At 42.5% G+C, this 23,342-nt stretch overlaps 3 protein-coding genes across 5 annotated transcripts in view; 1 reads left to right on the top strand and 2 right to left on the bottom strand.

The window, feature by feature from the left end:
- Positions 1–593: 593 nt before the first annotated feature.
- Positions 594–3,569, top strand: pnpla4 (patatin-like phospholipase domain containing 4). The gene is made up of 6 exons (XM_080527860.1): positions 594–774; positions 1,714–1,808; positions 2,056–2,191; positions 2,509–2,574; positions 2,683–2,835; positions 3,228–3,569. The coding sequence occupies exons 1-6, from the start codon at positions 595–597 to the stop codon at positions 3,357–3,359; spliced, it is 762 nt and encodes a 253-aa protein (XP_080383986.1). The 5' UTR covers position 594; the 3' UTR covers positions 3,360–3,569.
- A 7,507-nt stretch (positions 3,570–11,076) lies between these two features.
- On the bottom strand, positions 11,077–22,461 carry sts (steroid sulfatase (microsomal), isozyme S). 3 transcript variants are annotated; one of them, XM_080527755.1, is made up of 10 exons: positions 22,370–22,461; positions 19,839–20,005; positions 19,486–19,607; positions 18,706–18,828; positions 17,427–17,841; positions 15,068–15,204; positions 14,103–14,240; positions 13,511–13,670; positions 13,180–13,301; positions 11,077–12,583 (listed from the first exon to the last, which is right to left on the bottom strand). In XM_080527755.1, the coding sequence occupies exons 2-10, from the start codon at positions 19,988–19,990 to the stop codon at positions 12,207–12,209; spliced, it is 1,746 nt and encodes a 581-aa protein (XP_080383881.1). In that variant the 5' UTR covers positions 19,991–20,005; positions 22,370–22,461; the 3' UTR covers positions 11,077–12,206. The 3 variants fall into 3 exon arrangements, with proteins under 3 accessions (XP_080383881.1, XP_080383882.1, XP_080383883.1); XM_080527756.1 differs by having other exon boundaries at positions 22,429–22,461; XM_080527757.1 differs by lacking the exon at positions 19,839–20,005 and having other exon boundaries at positions 22,370–22,439.
- Positions 22,412–23,342, bottom strand: part of anos1a (anosmin 1a) — a gene marked incomplete at both ends in the record, with an annotated part of 39,833 nt that continues 38,902 nt past the window's right edge. The window contains one exon of the mRNA XM_080527614.1: positions 22,412–22,489. Coding sequence (XP_080383740.1) covers positions 22,412–22,489 — 78 coding nt within the window. The remainder of the gene's footprint in view (positions 22,490–23,342) is intronic.

The raw sequence follows: 23,342 nt of genomic DNA, 5'->3' as shown, positions 1-23,342 counted from the left end.
TAGGACCCGGAAATGGCTAAACGTCACTTTTGACGTCAGACTTAACAACCGTAGCGCCAGCGTCCGCCCACCCATGTCACCTTTTTGGGCCATCACCAGTTTGCACCCCTGCCCGCAAGTGAAACTTCCAAAAAAGCAGTGAAAACTCTAGGATATGATGGACATAGCAAAATGAGCACAGCGACACTGCCAGATACTTATTTAGATCATTTACACTGTAGAGTCGAATGTGATTGGCGCATGGGCTCTGCCATCTTATGTCAGAGTGCAGTGAAAGGAGTGGATGTTCTCGTACACACTTAACTGTAATATCTTTGATGAAAGTTGCTCTGTTTTCATGGGTGTGACGTTAGGCTATATCCCAGAGTCAACCTTTAAAGGCTAGCTACATTATTTGGATAACTAAAATCATCAATGTTGTTCATGGCAATGCCCATTACAAGCAATATAAACACTCCATTCCATAGATGGAATTGAATAGTAGGCTTATAATATTTACTTGATGGAGACAATAGTCTATACTCTATATGATGTTGGTCAATAAACCCCACTGTTTGAGGCCCATAATAGTGTTTATGTTTCCAGAGGGGAGAGATGGTAGTGCTGAACTTGTCGTTTGCTGCATGTGGATTCATGGGCATATACCAGCTGGGTGCTGTTGGGGCCTTCCTGCGACACGGAGACAAGCTGCTGGCCTCTCTCAGGGGGAGTGCAGGAGCCTCCGCTGGGGCACTGGTGGCGGCAGTGCTCGTCACGGCTCCAGACAAACTAGAGGTAATGTTGATCGTCTGAGGTTCAGTGGACCTGCCTTATTGAAATGGGTGTACTTCTCTTTCCACCTACAAATCCTGCCTGAAAAAACACCTTTTTAAACCGGCATATTTTTAATTGATGGTGTTGTTGTTGTTTTGTTTGTTTTTGTTTGTTGGAATCACTGTTTGAATCTGTTGCTTGTTTTTAAGTTATGCTCTGTAAGGTGTCCATGAGTGCTCTTGAAAGGCGCCTATAAATAAAAAGCGTAATTATTATAATTATTATTATTACTTGAACTCATTGAAATGGGTGTGCTTGTTTTTGTTATCACCATTTGTTTTATTATCCGACTGGTGGATTTATTTTGTAACATCATGCAAGGTGAGTGACACTGAAAAAAGAGGCGAGACCAATCAGATATTGGAGACAAATTCAACAATGGTTAATTGTAGTTTCAATTGTTGCATATTATGTGTGTGCTTAATGTCATTTCGAACCTTGCCAATAGTGTTGCTGGACATAATGCAGCCTCTCTAGCGTGCAGGACACTTGGAGATTGTGTGCGTATAATGCACGTAAAGAAAATGTGGGCACCCCTAGTCAAAATGCTTTTTACAATTAATATCTAAGTGGAAAGAAGCAAACCTAACCTCTAAATATTACAAAGTTCAACATGCCCACATTTTCGCACCCCACTGTATCTATGATATTCATGAGACACATCCCTCAAATGTGAGTTTCTCCACCCCAACCATGCAGTTGGCACAACGGCCCTTACTGGGCTAACATTAGAATATGCGCTGGAGCTCTGCAACGCACATTTTGCACTTAAAACACAGGTCCACACTGTGAGGAAATTTGACATTTTGAGGAAATGACAATAGACCCCTATGTATTGACAGTCTAGCATGGATTTGGATTTGTTGTTGATGATCGTTTTTTGTCTTGTTTCCCCAATAGGTTTGCAAAGACTTTACCTACAGATTTGCCAAGGACCTCAGAAAGCAGAGGTTTGGAGCGCTGACCCCAGGATATGATTTCATGCTCACACTGAGGTAGTATCTTCCAGTATGCACGTTTAAAACATTTTTTAAAATATATATATTAGATAGATAGTTTGCTTTCATTTGTATTCCTGTGGAACTGAACAATGTCTGGGTTGGTGTCATAGTTCCTTCAGTGCAGACCCAACATATGGTGTAATAATTTGTATGTTGCCTGGACTAAATCATTTTACGGAGCCATACAGGATGTTAATTATTAAAACATGACAAACGAGCATCTGTCCCTTGGTCTCTCCAGGGAAGGAATAGAGGAGATTCTGCCCAGAAATGCCCACAGTATAGCATATGATCGCCTCCATGTTTCAATAACACACTCAAAAACTGGCAAGAACTGCATTGTATCCAGTTTCGCCTCGAGGGAGGAACTCATAAAGGTACACTGCTCACACAAGCCAGGGCAGATTACAGTATTTCACTATAAACCCTCGGCTTTATTACAAAATGCTGTCGTAAATGTTTATGAGGACTATGCCATTGTTTTCCCCTGATCTACCGCATGGTTTGATTATGTCTGTGTTTAGTCAATCTAGCATCGAAGAATCGTACATCTTTACAATCTAAGACTATGATTGACTACTGCTTTCTTTGATGTGCTGTCAGAATCTCTTCCACTTTATATTTTAGGATCAAGGTCTGATTTAATTCACTGATGTAATTCTTTACTTCCTTTCTTCTTGTGACATTTTTAAAGGCACTCTTGGCCAGTAGCTTTGTGCCTGTTTATGCTGGAATCAAGCCAGTGGAATTCCAGGGACAGGTAATAGGTTTGACTGAGGCTAATTGAAAAGCTGTGAAAGCCACTGTACATTGACTTAGTCTGGGGTATTATTTATGAAAGTCTTACTGACACAAATCCTTTTGACAGAAATGGATCGATGGGGGGTTCACTGACAGTCTCCCCATTCTGCCTGTGGGACGTACCATTACTGTCTCCCCCTTTGCCGGGCCCCAAGATGTCTGCCCGCGCCACAGAGGACGCACAAATTTCCATCTTAAGTTGCCTAACATGAACATAATGGTGAGCAGCATCACAATTGGTTATATTGAGCGATTGTACACGACCTGACCAGTGGAGAGGACTGTACACGTAGTTTGAAGTTCAGTAGACCAACAATACAGCACAATAGCAGGTATCCAAGCTGTGTTTTGGAAAACCATGCTCGTTTACAGGTGAAGTTATAGGTGGTGGTGTCATTTTTTATTTCCTGTCTCTTGCGGCTTTTGATGAGATGAAAAACGATTTTGGTCATTTATGTTTCAATGGATAGACACCTTTCTCAACCGTCGTATTTTTTTACATTTTGCACTTGATCTTTAGAGGGCATTTTCTGTTTACCTCACAAGTTTGTGTTCTTACATGAAACATAATGTCTTTTCTTTACTTTGTTGTGCTGTTCTTCTCTCTCTCAGTTTTCCAAGGATAACATCACAAGACTAAACCAGGCGTTATTCCCTCCATCAGAAAACAGGATGAAAGAGTTATGTCAGGAAGGTTACAAAGATGCTGTGACATTTTTGAAGAAAGAGAACTGGACCCACTAGGTTTTCAATTGAATCGTTTTAATGAATGAGAGAACAATACAGCTTTTACAGAAACCATTAAATAAAGAAGAAATGTTCTGCCGTGAAGAATAATGTCATTGTCAAAGAAATGGAAAGCACAAAGAAAACACTTTGAGCATCACTTTTATTCATTTTACTGGTTTAAACATTTTATGTTTGATAGATTTTGTAGAAAATAAACAACAGTGCTGTATATTATTTGATATATAACTCCTCTACCTTTATTTCTGTACCATTGTGGTGTTATATTGAAGGTTTTAAGTATAATACATTATATAGCCTACATTAGATCTTTATCTAGCCTACTTTACATATTTATTTGTATTTTTCACGTGTTGGGGGAGTGAGTTATTTCATTTGCCTTCTCACCATGCCCATATCTTCAGTCCTGAGGGGCTCCAGCATTATGAACCATCCCTCTCCATTTCCCTCTTGTTGCATTTCCTAACCTGGAGGCATGTGTCGTGGATTTAATTGATTCTTAGTAGATTGAGTAGAACGTATAAAGCACAAAGAGCTTTAATCAATTGACTCCAAAGAGGCCTTTTATTAAGCAAACGTCTCTGTCACATGAGTGCAGAGAGAAAATAGCAGACAAAAAGCTCCTTCCTGTCAGAGGGGCAAGCATTATATATCAGTTTCCTGCCCGATGAAGTCACTGCTCTTGTTTGACCAATCATAATCATCTGCGCCACAGTTCTTGGCCCATCTCTTACAGGAAGGGAAGACCTTCCTCCAGTGCCAGATTCCCCAGCATGCAGAAAGACCTCAATTCTCAGTATTAAATGATATAAAACTACAACACATGTTTAATGAGACTTAACCAGGTCCTACTTGTAGTCTGGCACAGCCGTATACATGTAAGACAGTATACCGAACCATTGTGTTCCATTACTCACTGTGCAGATTTGCAGCTTTCTGGGATGATCACTTACAGTCATCATACGTTTTATAGCAGGTATGACAATAAACAAGAAGGATAGTGCAGAAGGCTACTGTATATTCTGAGTGAACGAGACATTTCAAGGTGGTTATGTACTCACTGTCATAACCACTGAAGCAAATTGAGGCCTTCTGCAGCTCACAGACAAGACGCGGCAGCACCGACGTTTCCAGTTGATAGTACATTCTGTAGCCAGTGGGTCTTTCTGGCACATTTGATAACCACCTTAAGATAAACAACAAAACAATCACTCAACGTTGTAAATACATTTTGAGTCATATCTGTATTCTCACATCTGTCATTTGCAGTGCTACTGTAGCCTATAAAACAACTAATATGATCTGAGGAGACATTGCAATATGGACCTATGACTACACATTTCCCTGAAGAAAAAAGGTAAATAGACTTGAAGCAAATCAGCCTTGTGTGAACACGCCTCTCCATCATTCTCCAGCAGTGTTTCCATTTCCAATTTCCCTGAGCCGGTGGTACCGGTGGTGGGGAAACCACTCGCCTTGCACAGAAGTACAGAGCGTCATCATGCAACTGGAGGTCCTCCAGGGCAAGGATGGAGTAGCCCTTTGAAGTGTTACTGTAGAAATGGATGTTTGAACTCGTGCACACGCTTCTGCCCTCCAGAGGAACCGTTTGACTTCCTCCAGTGCCAGGAGACGCGCCCTGAGTGTGTTGGGATCATCTTTCTGGCGGTTGAACTCACAAACAAGCTCTACACTTCCCCTGGGACTGCTCCGGATCTTTTTGAGGATACTGCTTCACGGAAATCTGTGATCCGATAGTGCCTGAAAAGAACCAAAGCAAAATGTTCCTGTTTCACTATCCTCAGTCTCGCACCTATTGGCTGATCAAATACTCTTCCGTTTTAAAGAAATGTTCTGCCTTTTTATGTCCGACACATTATTTAGAGGGGAACATGAACTTGACTGTGCACTGACATTTCATAATGAATCTCCCATTGTGCCTGAGAGTAGCAGTCTGTGCTTTCCATCTCTGTTGCCGACTTAAATAAGAATTGTAAGAGGGTAAATATACTCACAAAGCAGCTGGCCCAGGCGGCATTCCAGGCCGCGTCCTCGGGGCATGCGCTGACCAGCTGGCGTCCTTCGTCTTTACGGAGATATCCGACCTCTCTCCCTGTCCCAGTCTGGAATCCCTACCCGTTTTTCAAGGTGACCGTCCACCGTTGTTCCTGTTCCCAAAAAATCCAAGGTAACCTGCCAAAATGACTATCACCCCGTAGCACTCACATTTGGCATCTCTGAGAGGCTGGTCAAGGCCCAGAATCAACTCCACATTACCTGACGATATCGTTGGACCTGTTTCGGTTTGCGTCCTCCACCCAAACAGATCCACAGGATGACGTGATCGCCTGCACACTGCTTTATGCACCTCACCTGGACAAGATGCAAACTGGATCCTGGATATCTTGACGGACAGACCTCAGGGGGTGAGGATAGGCAGTGACACCTCCTTCATACTGATTCTCAACATGGGGGGGGGGGCGGTGAGGGGGGTTATGTGCTCAGAGAGTATCCTGTCGGCCTGCATCCCAGTAAACAAAAAGTCCAAAAGACGTCCTCAGGGAAGCCGGAATGTGAGTTCAGATGACGTCTTTCTTGGACGTCCAGATGACGTCTTTCTTGGACGTCTTATGGACTACAGAATCGTCTCCTGCTATGGCAGCTGCAGTGACCACGACGACAAGGCTCTACAGAGGGTGGTGAAGATGGCACAGAACATCACAGAGAGCGAGCTCCTGGCCGTACAGGACATCTAATACTTCAGGAAGTGTCTGAGGAGGGCCCGGAAGATCACCCAAGACTGCAGCTACACTAGCCACGCCCTGTTCTGTCTGCTACCGTCTGGCTAACTGGCTAGCCTCGAACCAACAGGTTCCAAGACCTACTACCTCCAAGCTATAATGAATGAATGAATGGTCTTTATTGTCATTGATATAGTACAGGTACCATACAACGAAATTTGGGAGGGGGGGGCTCCCCTGGTGCTAGGATTTTTTTTTTTACTAAAAACAAGAACGGAAAAAGAGCTGGTTTACATAAATAAAGGCTATATTATACACTATCCACTATACTATACTATACAAATAAAACACTGTGCTGTACTCTATGCTATGCTATAAATATCCTAACATTTCCTATCTCTGAACCTTATGTACCCGAGGGTTGTCATATTGCACATAGTGTTATTGCACATTCATTTAAAGTGTCACAGTTTGCAGGTTTGAAATGTTCACAGTTGTGTTTCAGTATTGCACTTGATTACAATCTAGTAGCTGCCATCAAATTGTCTAGATTGTCCAGGGCCTAGAACCTAGGTCTTTGCTGTGTTCAGGGCCTGAATGGCCCTAGGGTAGAAGCTGAGCTTCAGTCCTATAAGACGTTTATAAATTATACCCCCCGCCCCCCCCTCAGCTGCTCACTTGCACTAGAGACCATTTGCACTCACCCCTGCACATCACTTATATACACACAGAAATAATACTAATAATAATAATAGCTTAGATTTATATATAGCGCCTTTCTTAAACCCAAGGACGCTTAACAGAATTCATAGACAGTCAGTCAGACAGACAGAACAGAAACAAAGCAAAGACATTAACACCCACTTTCATCATTGCTGCTATATTTATGCTATTTATCTGTATATATTCCATCATCCCAAGGCTACACTACATTGTTTGACTGTTCTAAATATTGATTGTATGTAGTGTAGTCGTGTATTGTTATTGCTCTACTTTCTTTGTGTTCCCATACTTTCATTGCAACGAGGAGGAATCTATCTGTCATTTGTAATAAGCATTTCATTGTAATGTGTACAGCTGTAATAAACTTTGACTTGATTGTTTGATTTAGAATCATTTTACAAAAACACTTTACTATACTATCCGCCTTCCACCTTTTTGTTTGTAGCTTTCTTTTTGTTTATTGTCTTGCTTCTTCACTTTCTTTTTCTCTCTCTCTCCAGTGTCCTTGAGTTTGAGAAGTCAGCTTTTAAATCAAATCTGTTATTTAATTGAGGTAAATCAGGTCTAACATTGTGTTAAGTACACAGTCCACTGCCTGAAAGCAAACAGCTGTATGCACATTAAAGCTAGCTTCTTCTCTTTTTTTGCAGACAAACCGCTACCTAGCCTCAAGATTTTGAGTTTAGAATTTCTCGGCACAACCTTTTTGACAAAGGTGGGCTCCATACCATTTCTACGTGCTTCCTGCGTGACAGCGTTATTCTATTATTGTTGCATTTGCATTCTGCTGCTATTGCTACTATTGACGCTATCGCTGCTATTGTTGATTGTTGATTGTTGTTTTTGTATTCTGCTTATTTTATTATTGGTTTTGTATTCTGCTACAGTGCCAATTGTCGAATGAACCTGAACCCAAGAAGTGTACTCTGTGTACCCGTACATCGGTGTAATAGAAGCAATTCTGATTCTGATTCTGATTCAGATTCTGACGTCTGCACTCATTCTTACATTCTGAACTCTCTGAGTTGCTCAGCAGGAGATCGATCGACTGGTAAGAGACCTGAAAGGATTGTAAATCATACCGCTTGTCTAGCATCTTCAGTACACAGACGAATACACATGCTCAATGGTGATTAGGTACTTAGGTACACAAACTATCCCAGTAAACGTGTGAAACGAGTCCAAAAGATATCCTCAGGGAAGCCAGAACGTGGGTTCAGATGACGTCTTTTTAGGACGTCCAGATGACGTCTTTAGGACGTTTTATGGACTTCAGAATCGTAAGACGTCACCTGGACGTCCTAGAAAGACGTCATCTGAACCCACATTCCGGCTTCCCTGAGGACGTCTTTTGGACTCTTTGATTACTGGGATAATACAATAACTGGACAATTATTAAACTAAACTGACTGAATGATATGCCCAGTTTTAACAACTGCTTTATCATATTGAGCATGCACAGTTCACGTGAACAATGTACACTCACTGAACACGTTATTAGAAACACCTTCTACACCTTCTCATTCATTCAGGTGGTGTAATATGGTGTGTTTTCTTGGCACACTTGGTGGTTAATACCATCATCACTTGAATGCCACAGCCTATGTGAGTATTGTTGCTGACCATGTGCATGCCTTCATGGCCACAATGTACCCATCTTCTAAAAAGTCATCTCGAACTGGTTTCATACTGTAAATGTGACAATGAGTTCAGTGTTCTTCAGTGGCCTTCCCAGTCACCGGATCTGAATCCAGTAGAACACCTTTGGGATGTGGTAGAACGGGAGATTCACAGCTTGAAAGTGCACCTGAAATCTGCAGGAACTGCGCGATGCAATCATGTCATCATGGACCAGAATCTCAAAGGAATGTTTCCAATATCTTGTGGAATAAATGTTCCCATTAGCATTTTTGTATTAGCATAGTGTTCCTAATACAGTGTTCAGTGAATGTATATGGACAATGGCGGCATACACAATGTTTGAGTGCGGATAGGGAATGATGGCTTTACATTTTCTAATTCTGTCACGCCTCACATTGCGCTTTACAACGGCCTCTCATTCACCCATTCACACACACATTCACACACCAATGGCAGCAACCTACCATGCAAGGCACCGGCCTGCTCATTGGGAGGAATTTGGGGTTCAGTGTCTTGCCCAAGGACACCTCGACAGGAGGAGCCAGGAATCAAACCTTGCAACAAACCTTGCAATCATTCGACGCCAGCTCTACCTCCTGAGCCGCAGTCAACCCCCGCCGTTCCTTTCCTTCTGGTCCTGTTAGCCTCCCCGCTGTTCCTATAATAATGAGGCTCATATTAGCTCACTCCTCAGTCACTGTTGTTTACACCTGGGGGCAGACATTCCCTGGCTTGTGGTTTTGCATTGTTTATGTTTCACTCTGAGGAAAACTATGTCTAAGTAATGCCAGGCACCAGAGGGTCTATTCTCCGGAAACTTCCCCACTAAGGGACTCATTTGTACTTGCAATCATCCTCTTGCTGACTTCAGTATGCCTCTAGAACACACCTGCAAACAGTTACAAATGGGCACAGCCCCCTGTTCACTGTACACAGAATCACATAGAGCATACAAGCATGGACACATATTCTTATATTTCCTATAGAGGAAATGTATTAAGTCATTGTATTAAGATTGTAGTCATTATTTGAATGTAGATTTTATGCAATAGTAATTAGTTAATAGTTATTACTATAATAGTAATTTAGTCTAATACAGTACATCTAAATAATGAATTAAAAATAATCATAATACAGAGAATCTGAATAATGACTGAAAAAAAAGCACAAAAAAACACAATGTTATTACAGTATGGGTATTGGTGTATGGAGTCAACTTAACTTAGGGCAAAGTGTTATCTAATATGATATGAACATTTCTTACCAGACAATGCTGTTTCCACCCTACTGTATGTGCACTTTTCCCACAAAAAATATGCAGTCAAGGAAGAAAAAACGTCCACCTGTCCCCTTCTAGACCATGACCTTGGACACCCAGCCCTGCGGCAGAGGCTGTATATCTCACAGACACACCTGTGCGTGGGCACGCCTGGGATGATCTCTGGCGTCCAGGAGCAGGCTGTTTGAGAAGGGCCGCTGGTCAACACTGGGCCAGGGACAAGATAAACAGCTGGCTTGTACTGTATCACTGCCAACTCAGCCGCAGAGCTAATACTGATCAGCCATCGAGATTACAGAGCCATAGAGATAAGAGAAAAATTATTAGCAGTCATAATCATGACTAATGTAGTATATTTTTACTTGAAACACACATGGTATGGGCCTGTCCTACTGAGAATGGGGGTTTTACGACCCTTTGTCCTATCTATGGTCATTCACAAAATGGATGACCTTAAAGCCTGTATCTTAAAATGGTGGTTTATGACCTCCTGGCCTCTCCCCCTTTTTCACACCTTGACCATCTCTAGGTAATGTGATAGGACCATTGTCTGTGACTGTATTTTGACTGTATTTGCATACTATTGTTTATAAGTAAGGGTGTGGGCTCTGAGGGGCCCTCTCTCTGCTCTCTCACCCCTGGAACACGCAGCTCTCTGTCTCTCTCTCTCTCTCTCTCTCTTCTCGCTCTGATTCCAGCACCCCTCTCAGCTTGACCAAGCAGCTCCTCTCTGTCTGTCTCTCTCTCTCTCTCTCTCTCTCTCTCTCTCTCTCTCTCTCTCTCTCTCTCTCTCTCTCTCTCTCTCTCTCTGTTCCTGCTCTGCTCTTATTCACCCCAGCTGACCATCAGACCAGACCAGACCAGAATCCAGCTGTGGTATCTGTATACCTTAAATAAATCGTCTTGAACTCAGAATTGTTCTTTGATTCATAACCAACAAGAGAAATCAACTACACTAACCCTGACCCTATTAAGAGTGGTAATAGTTGTTGTCGTCAAAACAGTAGTGGTACAAATGGCAGTAGAAATAGTAATAGTTGTGGTGGATGATATTGGTAGCAGCAGTAGCGCTGGATGCATCGGACGTTAGTTAATAGGTTAAAACTTTGCAGACTGTGCGCTTTGATAGATTTGATTACTGTACATAAAGGAACAAACTAAAACTGTCTGAAAGGCAATGAAGTGTTGAAACGGTTTCTAATTGGCACATGGTAATTACTGCCCTACATCATAAAAACGCTATGCAGTGTGGGTGTGACGGCACAATCAAAAATAAATCAGCATCCATCATATTAATTACCAAACAGACGACAGCATTTATTAACCCTGAGATAATCATGATCTGTGACAAATACTGTTGGTGAGAGGCAAGGCAAGGCAAGTTTATTTGCGTAGCACGTTTCATACAACAGCTAAGCTAAGAGTCTGGAGGTGCTGGCCACACAAACGTTTCAGAAAGCATTTATAGAGTTTTCTGCACATTTGACAGTTGGTTGGTGTGAATAGCTTAAAAGTTGCAAGAGCAGCAGTGGTTCGAAAATGCCATCTTTCTGTTTCCATAGACTTCAATGTTAAAACGTGCACTTTCAAGTGTGTACAGTTTAAAAGGTATAATGAGTTTTAAAAATATAAATGTAAGCAACTTAAGTTAGATGTCTCTGCATGTTCTAAAGCTGGATTGGTGTGAGGTAGAATAGTGACCACTAGTATGAGGAAGAATAGTGACCACTAATGACATTTATACATGAGAACAACAAGAGAGATATTCTACTCACTGAGGTAGTTTATATTCATCATAATCAATTTAAAATGTATTTCAATTTACAAAAAATATTGCTGAATTACAAAAAATATTGCTGAATGACAAACGTCACAGCCTAAAAATTACATTTTAATAATAGCATTGTGCTTTCTAATCTACTGTAGCCCTACATGTACAGTACATCTTGATAAGATCTTTATACAGTATAAATAGATCTATCAATCAATCACATTTAATTAATATAGCACTTGAATTCATCTCAGAGTGCTTGAGGGCGACCTCGGCCTAGTCCCCCAAGGAGCCAGCAGAGGCGACAAGTGTCGTTTACTGTCCAGGCCACACAGCGAGGTCCCTAACACTTAATCAGCCATGAGGGGTAATTTGACCCCTGTGAGTAAAAAAAAAAGTGTTATATCTTTGCACTCGATCATATTTCTGGACCCTCCTTTCATTACTTTTCCTAGCTATGTGCGTTCTACCACCCAGTATCCTTACATTTTCAAAATCACATCAGGATAAGCTAATATAAAGCTAATGTTGCTGTTTTTTCTGTGTAGGAAACAGGCTAATTTACAAGCGGACAACTCGCGGTCGTTGTGTGTAAATAGCAGGTTAGCATTTTAAAGAGGGGGTCATTTATGTAGTCATAGTCATAGTACGTAGTACGTAGTACGTAAAAAGGTAGGGCTGTTCTAGTGCTAACCCTGCGGTGAGGCTGCCGGGGGGCCGTCCCTCTCACACCTGCAGAGCTGGGCCAGGGAGGAGCAGCAGGGCTGCAGCCAGGGCTTCCACAGCAGGCTCCCCAGGGACAGCTGGCTGGGGACGGGACTGACGGAGCCGGTGTGGAGGGCCACCGCAGCACGCATCTCCTCCAGGACAGGGTAGAAGGAGGGCTCTGTGGCAGGGGTCAGGGGTGTGCTCTCTGAAGGGTCCGTGGAGAGGTCAAAGAGCAAGGGGGGGTCGTGGTAGGTGACGTAGTCGGCGGTGCAGAAGCAGATGTGCGTGTGGTGGCAGGCCGTCTCGTTCTCAGGGGAGAAATCCGGAGTGAAGAAAAAGGCCTTCCATATGGAACTACCTAGAAGACAAATAATGAACTTGAATCACCTTACAGGAATTAGCATGACAAGCAGCACTCGAGATGAGGGGGATGGCATCCCCCCTGAAATAAAAACGTTCAAAATCATCCCCCTTCTAAAACTGCCATCCCCCCTTTCCATCCCTTATGTCATTTTATCAATGAACGTGGAATTAAAAAAAGATTTTGCACTAATTGTCCTCTGCATGTGACCGTAACTATGTAAGAGCAGTGGTGCCATGGTAGCCCGGGGACCGACTCCAATTCTGAGGTGCCTTGGTCAAGAGCAATGACAGGAGTATCTGACACCTAACATCCATAATGTTTTAGGAGTAGAATAATTATCTTTATGCTTTAATAATGATCAAAAGGGTACACAGTTGGTCTCCCACCCTCTGCGCTGTCATCAGCACAAATTGTCCCCGTATGATAAAATTCACCATCCCCCCTGATTTTTACAACTTGAGTATTGAGTGTTCACTCATCATATTGTAGTATACTGTAGAAGTTTAGCATATTTAAACCGACAACGGAACACAAACTGACGACAGACAGCAATGACGTTGGATTATGACTTCAAAAGCATGTTAGCTTACTGTTCGGAGGACGCCATCGCACAGCGTTCAGGTAGGCGTTACAATAGTGGAAGAGAAACTCATGGTTCGACCTCTCCACTTGTCCTTGCATTAGTGGCATGAGGTCATGGCCGTCTATCGCTCTAAAGGAAAAGAGACACAGAAGCCTCATCAACGAATCTCCAGGATTCACACTGAATCATCCTTCACTGATATCTCTTGAAAGCGTTTTATTTTTATATCAAAAAATAAAATAAATCATTATAATACTAATATTAATAATACTAATACTAATACTAATAATGGTAATAATACTAAATACAAATGGCTGGGCTGTGTGCTGCTGGCTCACCTGTCCTCTGGTACCGTGGCTCCGGCTAGTTTCACCACGGTAGGGAAGATGTCCATGTTGCTGGTGGGTTCGTCAATGCTGGTGCCGTTGGGTAACACTCCTCTCCAGCTGAGCACTCCCGGGACACGGATCCCTCCCTCCCAATTGGTGGACTTCCCTGCTGCTTCCAGACAGAAAGAGTGACTTTGAGAGATATCCTATCACATGAATACAGCATGTGTGCTTTAAACCACACTTCACGTTTTCTATGTATGAATATACAATTGTACAAGGTTTGTCAAGAATATTGTTTGACTGTTGAAAACTATTCTAAACCCTGTTTTAGCATAATATGGCTGTTTGACCTCCAAATCGTGTTGTTATCCAGTCTTTTTTGGAGGTCTATAGAATTTGGGATTAGCAGATCTGGCTTGGATTGAACTAGATGGAGCGCTTGGGGAATATGCTCCAAATGTAGTATCGTGAGGCATCACACAACCCCTTTGCAGCTGCTTTCTGCAGGATTTCCCTAGGATTTCCAAACTAGGATAGGAGGTTAGGACAAGGTTAGGATTCAATTGGCCTCAACCTGTAAAGCTTTGACCTACTGTACCTTTGTAGATGCCATTCCAGCCCCTGTGCACCTCCCCCCCAACAGAGATCTCCTCAAGGTGGGCTCCCTGATCTGAGGTCAGGTAGATCAGTGTATTCTCCCTCAGATTTAACCTGTCCAAGGTCTGCATGATCTGACCTGGGTACAGACAGGATTGAACACAACTTATAACATACTATAGTCACCCTATGCAATGAGGGTGACATTATATTTCAACCCAATATACCACAAAATGTGTTTGTAATGTTAACATGTATTTATCCAGATTTGTCTCATTGAAACAACATCCCTTTGACAATAGAAATCTGGCTTTGAGTTTTCTCAAATACGGTTTATGTCGGCATAAAACGTTGACTTGGTACATGCTGGCATGTCTAACCCTACCTAACCCTAGCACCTAACCCTAACCCTAGTTTTTCCACATGTACTGTATTCCCACATGTACTGTAACATATATATACTGTATATATATATATACTCACTCAATTAGAATGGATCAAATAGCATTCAGAGAGCTAACATTTACAATTACAATAGTTTTGCAGGGGGCAAAGACAGCCACACAGTGAATTATTTAGAGACTTGAGTAGTCGAGGGTTGAAGGATTATTAAGACTTGTGTCTCCCTTAGGCTCAGTTTCACACGTCATAAATCTAACACGCTCATAGAGTATAGAGCCCAGCATCCAGTACGGATGAGAGAGACCGTCTAAAACATAACACCATTCAGCACATCTATTATTACAGCACTGTGTGAGAGCATTCCTCACGCAAAATAATAGTTAGAAAATGTGAACTAAAGATGAACATGCTACCCATTATGGGTTGAAAGCCTGCTGTGTTAAACTGACACCGTGCGAAAAACGGACTTACATTGTGTAACCTGTGAGAGAAAACTTCTGGTTAAAACCCATCCAGTTATTTTATCTGAAAGTGGAAGAAGAGGCAAAGAATATGAGCTCTTACCGACACTCCAGTCTACCTCATGGACAGCATCACCATAAAGACCATGCTGGCTGGTCCCTCGGAAGCGTGCTGAGGCAAAGAGGGCCGTGTGCACTTGGATGAAGGAAAAAAACAGCAGGAAGGGACTAGCTGAATTCCTGTAAAAAGAAAAAAAAAGAAGAAAGCCTTTTTGAGAGGTTACAAATAGTGGATAGATTGTTTCTTTTTACTTCAAGGGTTAACAAATGTACAGGATAAAACTAAAGGTAGGTGATTTCAACACATTTATGTGGGGGAAATAAGTATTCAGCACATCCCCCCCAAAAATCTATTCAACATATTTCCATTGTGGATATTCACATGACATTTAGACAAGAAATTGTAACATTCCAATCCATAAAAAAAAGCTATGTGTAATAAAGTGGAATGACAATCCGACTTTCGGATTGCTGGGAAACGATTTGAATGAATCCCTTGGAAAGACAAGGCAATTACCCGCACTTATCAACTGTACGACAAGGGAAATGGAATTCAATGTAACTAATTACAGCAAACATACATCTTGCTGAACTTGTCAACCTTTAAGCATCAGATAAAGCAGCTACTAAAAAGGTAATTTACACTCTGTTTCAGAGCTAGGTCCGTTTCTCATAGTCAATCATCTGCATAGACCATAGGAGAATATTCACCAATGCTCATAGAATATTGCGAAATGCAAACATTAATCTGATTCAATACACGATTCTACACACATTCCACAGGGGCGGCTGCAGGAGGTAGACCCGCCGTCTAATGATCGCAACATTGGCAGATCGGCGATTCGAGCCCCGGCTGGCCACATGTCGAAGTGTCCTTGGGCAAGACACTGAACCCCAAGAATTGCTCCCATTGAGCGGGCCGGCGCCTTGCATGGTAGCTTGCCGCCATTGGTGTGTGAATGTGTGTGTGAATGAGAGGCCGTTGTAAAGCGCTTTGGATAAAGGCGCTATTATAAGTGCAGTCCATTTACCATTTACTATACAAATAGAAAACTGTTTCTGATGGGACTTGTTGAATCGTTTACATATGTGTCCATTTTGCCAAAGGTAAATGAATGCTCATGTATTCTGGCTGACTCCTATAATAATTAAGAAACTACTTGAAAAAGGTTACTCTTAATGCCCCCACTTCAGCACCCATCATTGTGCTTACGACACTATATAGAGGATGGCAACCACCTTGCCCTTTTCCTTTCCAAAGAGAATACCAATTTTCTCTTTATAGCACTTACACTTGTCAAAAAAGTCATTTTACTGAACTAGAAAAAAATACCTAATGTCCCCCACTTTTCACTGGCTTAATTTATTGTCAGAGATGGTCTCCCTAGAAAGAGCTACCTTGAAATTAAATCATAAGGGCGATCGTTCCTATCCTACATTGTACCCAGGTGACCACTAAGCTTGACTCGGGAGGGGGGACTGCAGAGTCACACCCTATCTTCCGCCGTAGTTTGAAGACCCATCTCTTCAGGCTACACCTTAACTGTCCCTCCTGAAGACCCATCTCTTCAGGCTACACCTTAACTGTCCCTCCTGAAGACCCATCTCTTCAGGCCCATCTCCCTGTTCAGTTTCTCTACTGTATATCAACAACAACAAATTCTTCCTTCTTCTAGCATTATGACTGCCAATGGCCTCTGGCCCGAGCACAGACTACTTTTCTTGTGGTGACTGATGGATAGATGATTCATTTACATTCGTTTGCTAAATGCCAAAAACTTAAATGTAAATGTAATGGGATAGGGGTGATGGAGCAAGTTCAGTTTAGTTTCTTTGATGAACAACTGATTATGATGGGCTACAGCATTTGGCTCAATGTTGATGATTGCTGATGGTGAAGTGGAAAAACAGTGTGGACAAACGACATTGTCATGTATTGTACCTGCAACTTTTAAAAATGCTAATATACGTGAGCAACGTGTCACATGCTTTACACTACGACTACACAGAGAGTGAGTGTTCCCTAAGGCATCTCTTTTTACTTAAAAACAAACATTATCTGGATCAACAAGAGAGAAGTTAATCATTGTAATCATTTCAAGCCTGCAAACTGTGACACTTTAAATAACGTGAAAAAATACTATTGTGCAATATGACAACCCTAGTTGACTATCTGTGCAGTATAGTACAGTGGATTGTGTACATAGCCTTTATTTATGTAAACCAGCTCCTTACCTTCTTGTGATTTTATTCTTTTTCTAAAAGTGTTTTTTTTTCCCTTTCCTAACACCAGGGGAGCCACCCCTCCTAAATTTCGTTGTTTGGTACCTGTACTGTAGCAATGACAATAAAGTCCATTCATTCATTCATTCATTCATTCATTCAAGTATCTCGACAAACACCTTTCTAAAAACTCCACTGCTTCGTGTGTCATCCTTTGAGTCAGGCTTTCCGATATATACGGCTGCTCGACAATATCCTGGTTCCTGAAGAGGATACAGTTGAAGTTGGGGAACACGACGATGAACGCGGCAAAAAGGAGCGCTGCCAAGCCTGACGCCGTCATCAGACCCAGCACCAGCGCCCTCGGCACTCTGACTGCACCCCACGCATGCAGGAAGACCACAGTAGCCACCCCCACTCCCAGGGTCTTGTACGGAACGTGTGAAGCAACGTTTTTGAACACAGAGCCGTGGCCCGGCTGACAGTCACGCAGGTTGGTCATGGGGATGCCGTAGAAGTGGTCGAAGCCATGAGCCTCAGGGTGGTGGCAGTGGTCATCCCTCCTCTCACAGTTCAGCCCGAGATGCCATTTTCCTACAGTGGAGAAAGAGAGGCAGGGATGTTAGGACGGCTGTATAAACCGGGTGCTTGGTTACTGGGGTAGTGGTGGCCTAGTGGATAGTGTGTTGCACTGGTGATCAGAAGGGTAAGGGTTAGGGTTAGGTTCAAATAAGTTCAATGAGTCATGAGTTCAAATCCCACCTGGGAACACCACTAGTGTGCCCTTGAGTAAGGCACTTAGCCCTAAATCACTCCAGGGCAGCTGTCTCTGTAATTATAAATTGCTTTGAATAAAAGTGTCTGCTGGTTAGAATGTGAAAAATACTGATGCCTGCGAGACATTTTCAAACAAGGACCGCCTTGAGATGTTGACATGTAAACGTGTCTTTGAATAATGAGAGACTATTATGCCATCAGAAGCAGTTACTGTATACGTCTACAGGGAGCTGTGAAGGAGGAACATCAGAGCGACACAATGATCACATTGTTTTCAATTAAAAATGAATTGAAGAACATGAATACAGTGTGTGTGGCTGAGGAGACGCTGTCAGTACTGCTAATGATCAAATGTCACTGCTACCGCATGTGTGACTGTCCTCAGTTAGAGACGTTAGTCAGACCCACGTACATAGCTGTAGCTATTCAAAGAGGATAACTTTTGCACACCTAGGGGCAGCTGTGGCTCTGGAGGTAGAGCCGCCGTCTAATGATCGCAAGGTCGGCAGATCGGCGGTCCTTGGGCAAGACACTGAACCCCAAATTGCTCCCAGTGAGCGGACCGGCGCCTTGCATGGTAGCTTGCCGCCATTGGTGTGTGAATGTGTGTTTGAATGGGTGAATGAGAGGCTGTTGTAAAGCACTTTGGAATAAGGCGACTATATAAGTCAGTCCATTTACCTATAAGGGCAGTCTCATAGCCTTGTTGTTTGAGGATCTTGGCGAAGGTAACTTCACGGCCGGGAAGACCCCCCGATGCTGCGGCGACCAGATACACGCCTACTTTGTTTGGGCCCACCATACCTGTCAAAGACAAAATGAGTGTTAGTGAGGTACTAAGGTAGAGCTAGTTGTTTCAGGTGTAGATTGTAAACCAGATGGTGCATCGGTCAGGACACAATAAGAAGAGGAGATGTACTTCTTTTATCCAACTGTATTGAATTCCAGTATGGGCACTCTCAGTATTCTTCAGACGCTTTTAGATATAGTTAGTTATATAGTTATAGTAATAGATGTAGTTCGTTTTTTGGTCATTTACTTAATGCTTGAACATCACAACTGGATCGTCTATAAATAAGGCTATTAATACCGTCTCTAATTATTAAAGTAACTCAGTAGGCTATAATGCGATGAACGCTGAACTCCAGGACTCCTCTCAACTCTCCGACACGCTCCCTCTCAATACGCCACACCAAACTAACGGGTACACACGTGGTTTCCCACAACTGGCGAATGTCTTAAAGGGATAAACAGCCCATCATTTCAGAGCCTTTTCTACAATGAGGAACGAAAACTGCATTTACTGTAGCCAACTGTAGCTGGCACCATCTTGGGCGCCTCCCCTGCTGGCCTGTTAGGTGGTTCTATGCCGTGTTTTAAACGATCAAATTGGGGGCGTCAGTTGGCAAAGCTTTGTGTCAAACCCCAGGATCCACATTGAGCTGTTGTGTCTCGGCTCACCTGATCGTATTGGATATCGGCCTGTGAGAAAGGCCGCCCTGCTGGGTGTACAGAGGGGTGCTGCTGCGATGTGCTGCGTCAACATCACCCCCTCCTGAGCCAGCCTGTCAATGTTGGGGGTCCTGCAGACAAAACTAATTACCACCCCTGTTCTCTAACATCAACCTCATCATCGGAAGGTGTTATGCACGTTTTGTTACAAGGGGGAGCACAGCGGCATGATATCATGGACGTTAACTATTAGTAACACACACATAAGGCCTACCTACCTACATGTAAACATTGTAAACATGTAAAAAGAACTTCAAGCTTCGAGAAAAGTAGCAGCATATCACTGACTTTTGCATGCTTACCGCAAAGTTGTGTTCCCATAGCACCCCAAGTCCCCTATCCCCAAGTCATCGACCATCATGAGAACAAAGTTGGGCTTTTTCTCGTCATGGGAAGCAGAGTAAAACTCAAGGAGCAGTAGACCAAGACAGCACTGGATCCATCTGGACTTCATTGATTCAGGGAAAGGCTTCAGAGAACAGAGAGAATACAAAAATGACAGAGCAAATTCAGCACCATTAAAGCGTCTTTCTTTTTCAATCTGTACGCCCTGATGAGCCTGATTATGCATTGTCTTGCAGCTGTCAAGCTCAAATAGACATGCCCCGCGGTGGCGTAGCGGTCTAAGCACTAGCCACTAGTGCAAGCTGCCCACCGGGGACTGGGATCGAATCCCGGTCTCGCCAGACCCGGATATGGCCGGGGCACACACAGGGAGCGGCATATTGAGCGGCCGCTCCCGAGGGCGGTATAGGACTATTTCCGGACAAGGATCCGTCGCACAACACCGCCCCCGGGGTGCCGGAATTGATTGATTGATTGAAAACTTTATTAGAAGATTTGCAGAAGTAGGTACATGAAAGTACATATTACATACAAGGTCAACTAACAGGATAAAAACCCAAGAAAGCCACTGGCTTATTTCAATTGGGGTCGAGGAGCCAGACAGCTAGTCTGCCTGGCGATCTCCTCTGGGGCTGCCGGCCACGGGGTCGTGCGGCGGATCCTACGCAATAGGCAGGGGATAATTGGATGCTAGGTTGGGTTCAATTGGATACCAATTGGGTGAAAAAGGGATAAAATCTGAAAAATAAATAAAATAAAATAAAAAAATAAATAGACAATAAAAGTGGGTTTAAGGTTCATAATCAGGCCCCATATTTGTTGGCGAAGACAAAATCGTGTCAAAATCGGGCTGAATTTGTGTAGTCTTCATTAGCTAAGACAAAAAGCTTTGCACTCAAAACTCACTTTATCCATATTCTAGAAGTGTTGCACAGTAGATTGGTCGCCTACCAGAAATCAGTTTAAAATAGATTTCTATACAGTCCATTATCAGGGACCTGTGTAAAATGACTAATTGCATACATTATAATGATCAAAATGACTGGAAACTGTGTAGGCTATACTTTCTGTTACGTCATATTTCCATACGTCATGAAAGATATGACACAATATTATTATGATCCTATCACTTTCCAGTGCTTAGAGGCAAATCTTTCCGGAGATAAAATGGCAGCAAAAGTAATCAAAAAAGTGAACCATAGAACTAGATTCTTGTACAGGATATCCTCACTTGTCAGTAAAAACACACTGAGGACCCTATCAGGAGCTCTCATTCAATGTCACTTCGACTATGCCGTAACATCATGGTACTATAGAACCACAAAGGCCCATAAAACAAGACTCCAGACAGCCCAAAATAAACTGGTTAGGCTTCTGCTAGGCCTCAACCCTAGGACACATCTAACCGCTGCTCATTTTTTGAGCCTTGATTGGCTACGAGTAGTTGACAGAGTGCAGCAGCTTGCACTGGGCCTGGTCTTCAAGATACGCTACACCACAAAGACACCCAAGTACCTGTCAACATACTTCCAAAAAGTGAACAACGTCCACACATACAACACCAGAGGAAGCTCCACGAACCACGTTCAACCGCGTTGCACCACAAACAAGGGTTTAAACTCGTTTGCAAACTATGCAGTAAAGATGTGGAACGCCCTTCCTATAATCTTAAAGGAGTGCAAAACACTGCCCACCTTCAAAACCACTCTCAAAAAACATTTACAGGAGGCTGCAATCCGTAACTGGACCCTCTAAAACAAAAATCAGATTAAAAGACCCGAACTACCCACTGTACATACTTTGTGTTTCGTCCCCCGCCCCCACCTGTGGTGTATGTCCCCACCTGTCCTACCCGCTGTACATACCTTATGTTTTGTTGTATTGTTCTTCCCATGATGGATGTACGTTTATCTTGTAGATAGTAATAGTTATTTGTCTGTATTATCTTGTAGATAGTACTAGTTCTTTTCTTATGTCTGTCTTACATGTAACGATGAATTGAAAATCAAGGACCCCAATTGAAATAAGCCAGTGGCTTTCTTGGGTTTTTATCCTTTTAGTTTGACCTTGTATGTAATATGTACTTTCATGTACCTACTTCTGCAAACCTTCTAATAAAGTTTTCAATCAATCAATCAAAGTGTTACCTCCCACTTTTATTTTGAAGTCGAGAAAAGAAACCTTCATGAAAGTGCATGGAAGTCTTGTGATCCAGACAACACAGATTGATGTGTTTAAACGATTGATTGGTTGATGCGAAAACGAGACGATTGATTGGTTGATGCGAAAACGAGACGTCTCATATGTCGCCGATTGTTTATGAATCCAAAAATGCATGTTCTAAATAAACCTGGGAAGCTATTTCCTGACACCGGAATATGAGCTATGCATAGGTAATAACACATTACAGTGAGTTCGTATGCAATATAATATGACAATGAAACCAAACAAACGCTATATAATATGCATGTATCCTGCAGCAACTTACCAAAATGCCAATAGCGAAATCGTTTTGATTGTGTTTATGAAGTCAACACAGTGACATACCTATGGGGCTGATCTCTCTGCAGCGCATACCTGTTTTCTTGGCTGCGTTCGTAAATCCCCTCTGAGAGCGTCGGAGCGCACACTGGCTTCAACGTCATAAAGTGACCAAGTCATTTGATTGGACAAGAGGCATTCCATGAGTGCTGATCACATTTCCAGAGCGTGTTCACAAACGCACCCCTTGTCTGTTTTGAAATCGACTGTCATGTGACTAAGAATGGCGACATTTGGATCAAGTCGTTTTGTCCATGACCTTTTGTCCAGTTTGTTCTGTTTTTCTGTTAAAATGTTCTTTCAACATCATGTTTTAGGATTTTCCCTTTCCTGAGATGCACATGTATGCATGTTACACTGCTACATTATGACTACTATCAGATGTCTTTGAGTTGACTGACCTACTACTACTACTACTACTACTACTACTACTACTACTACTACTACTACTACTACTACTACTACTACTACTACTACTACTACTACTACTACTACTACTACTACTACTACTACTACTACTACTACTACTACTACTACTACTACTACTACTACTACTACTACTACTACTACTACTACTACTACTACTACTAATAATAAGTCATCTTGCTATGACACTGGTGGTAGGAGGGCACAGTACACAGACAACAGACTGATCGAGGGTTTATTCTGTAGCACATTCAATATAGAACCTGACGTCCCGGTGAACACAGTATGAGTCATTTAATAATCTGGCAATTTAGTTGTCTGCTCTCCCATTATCAAAACAACTCAGCAAAGTGGTTTGTAGAAAAAAAGCTTCCGTGCAATTGCTCTCACTGACTGAAGCATTGTGGGTATTTGAAGTATTCTCTTTGTAATTCATATTTTTGGTGTGTTTTTATTTTTATTTTTATTTGATCCTTTTGATTTCTGGTAGTGCT

Source organism: Nansenia antarctica, assembly GCF_963989245.1.
Source record: "Nansenia antarctica genome assembly, chromosome: 3".
NCBI lineage: Eukaryota > Metazoa > Chordata > Actinopteri > Argentiniformes > Microstomatidae > Nansenia > Nansenia antarctica.
This window is presented reverse-complemented; position numbering and strand designations above follow the sequence as displayed.

Excerpts from the sequence above, each read along its gene's own strand:
- pnpla4 (XM_080527860.1), top strand. The coding sequence starts at position 595 with ATGGTAGTGCTGAACTTGTCGTTTGCTGCATGTGGATTCATGGGCATA. Across the intron at positions 775-1,713 it reads CGGCTCCAGACAAACTAGAG|GTTTGCAAAGACTTTACCTA; the intron begins GTAATGTTGATC and ends TTTCCCCAATAG. Across the intron at positions 2,836-3,227 it reads TGCCTAACATGAACATAATG|TTTTCCAAGGATAACATCAC; the intron begins GTGAGCAGCATC and ends TCTCTCTCTCAG.
- sts (XM_080527755.1), bottom strand. The coding sequence starts at position 19,990 with ATGAAGTCCAGATGGATCCAGTGCTGTCTTGGTCTACTGCTCCTTGAG. Across the intron at positions 17,842-18,705 it reads CTATGAGACTGCCCTTATAG|GAAAATGGCATCTCGGGCTG; the intron begins GTAAATGGACTG and ends TCTCCACTGTAG. Across the intron at positions 12,584-13,179 it reads GCGATGGCGTCCTCCGAACA|GTAGTTCCATATGGAAGGCC; the intron begins GTAAGCTAACAT and ends TTTGTCTTCTAG.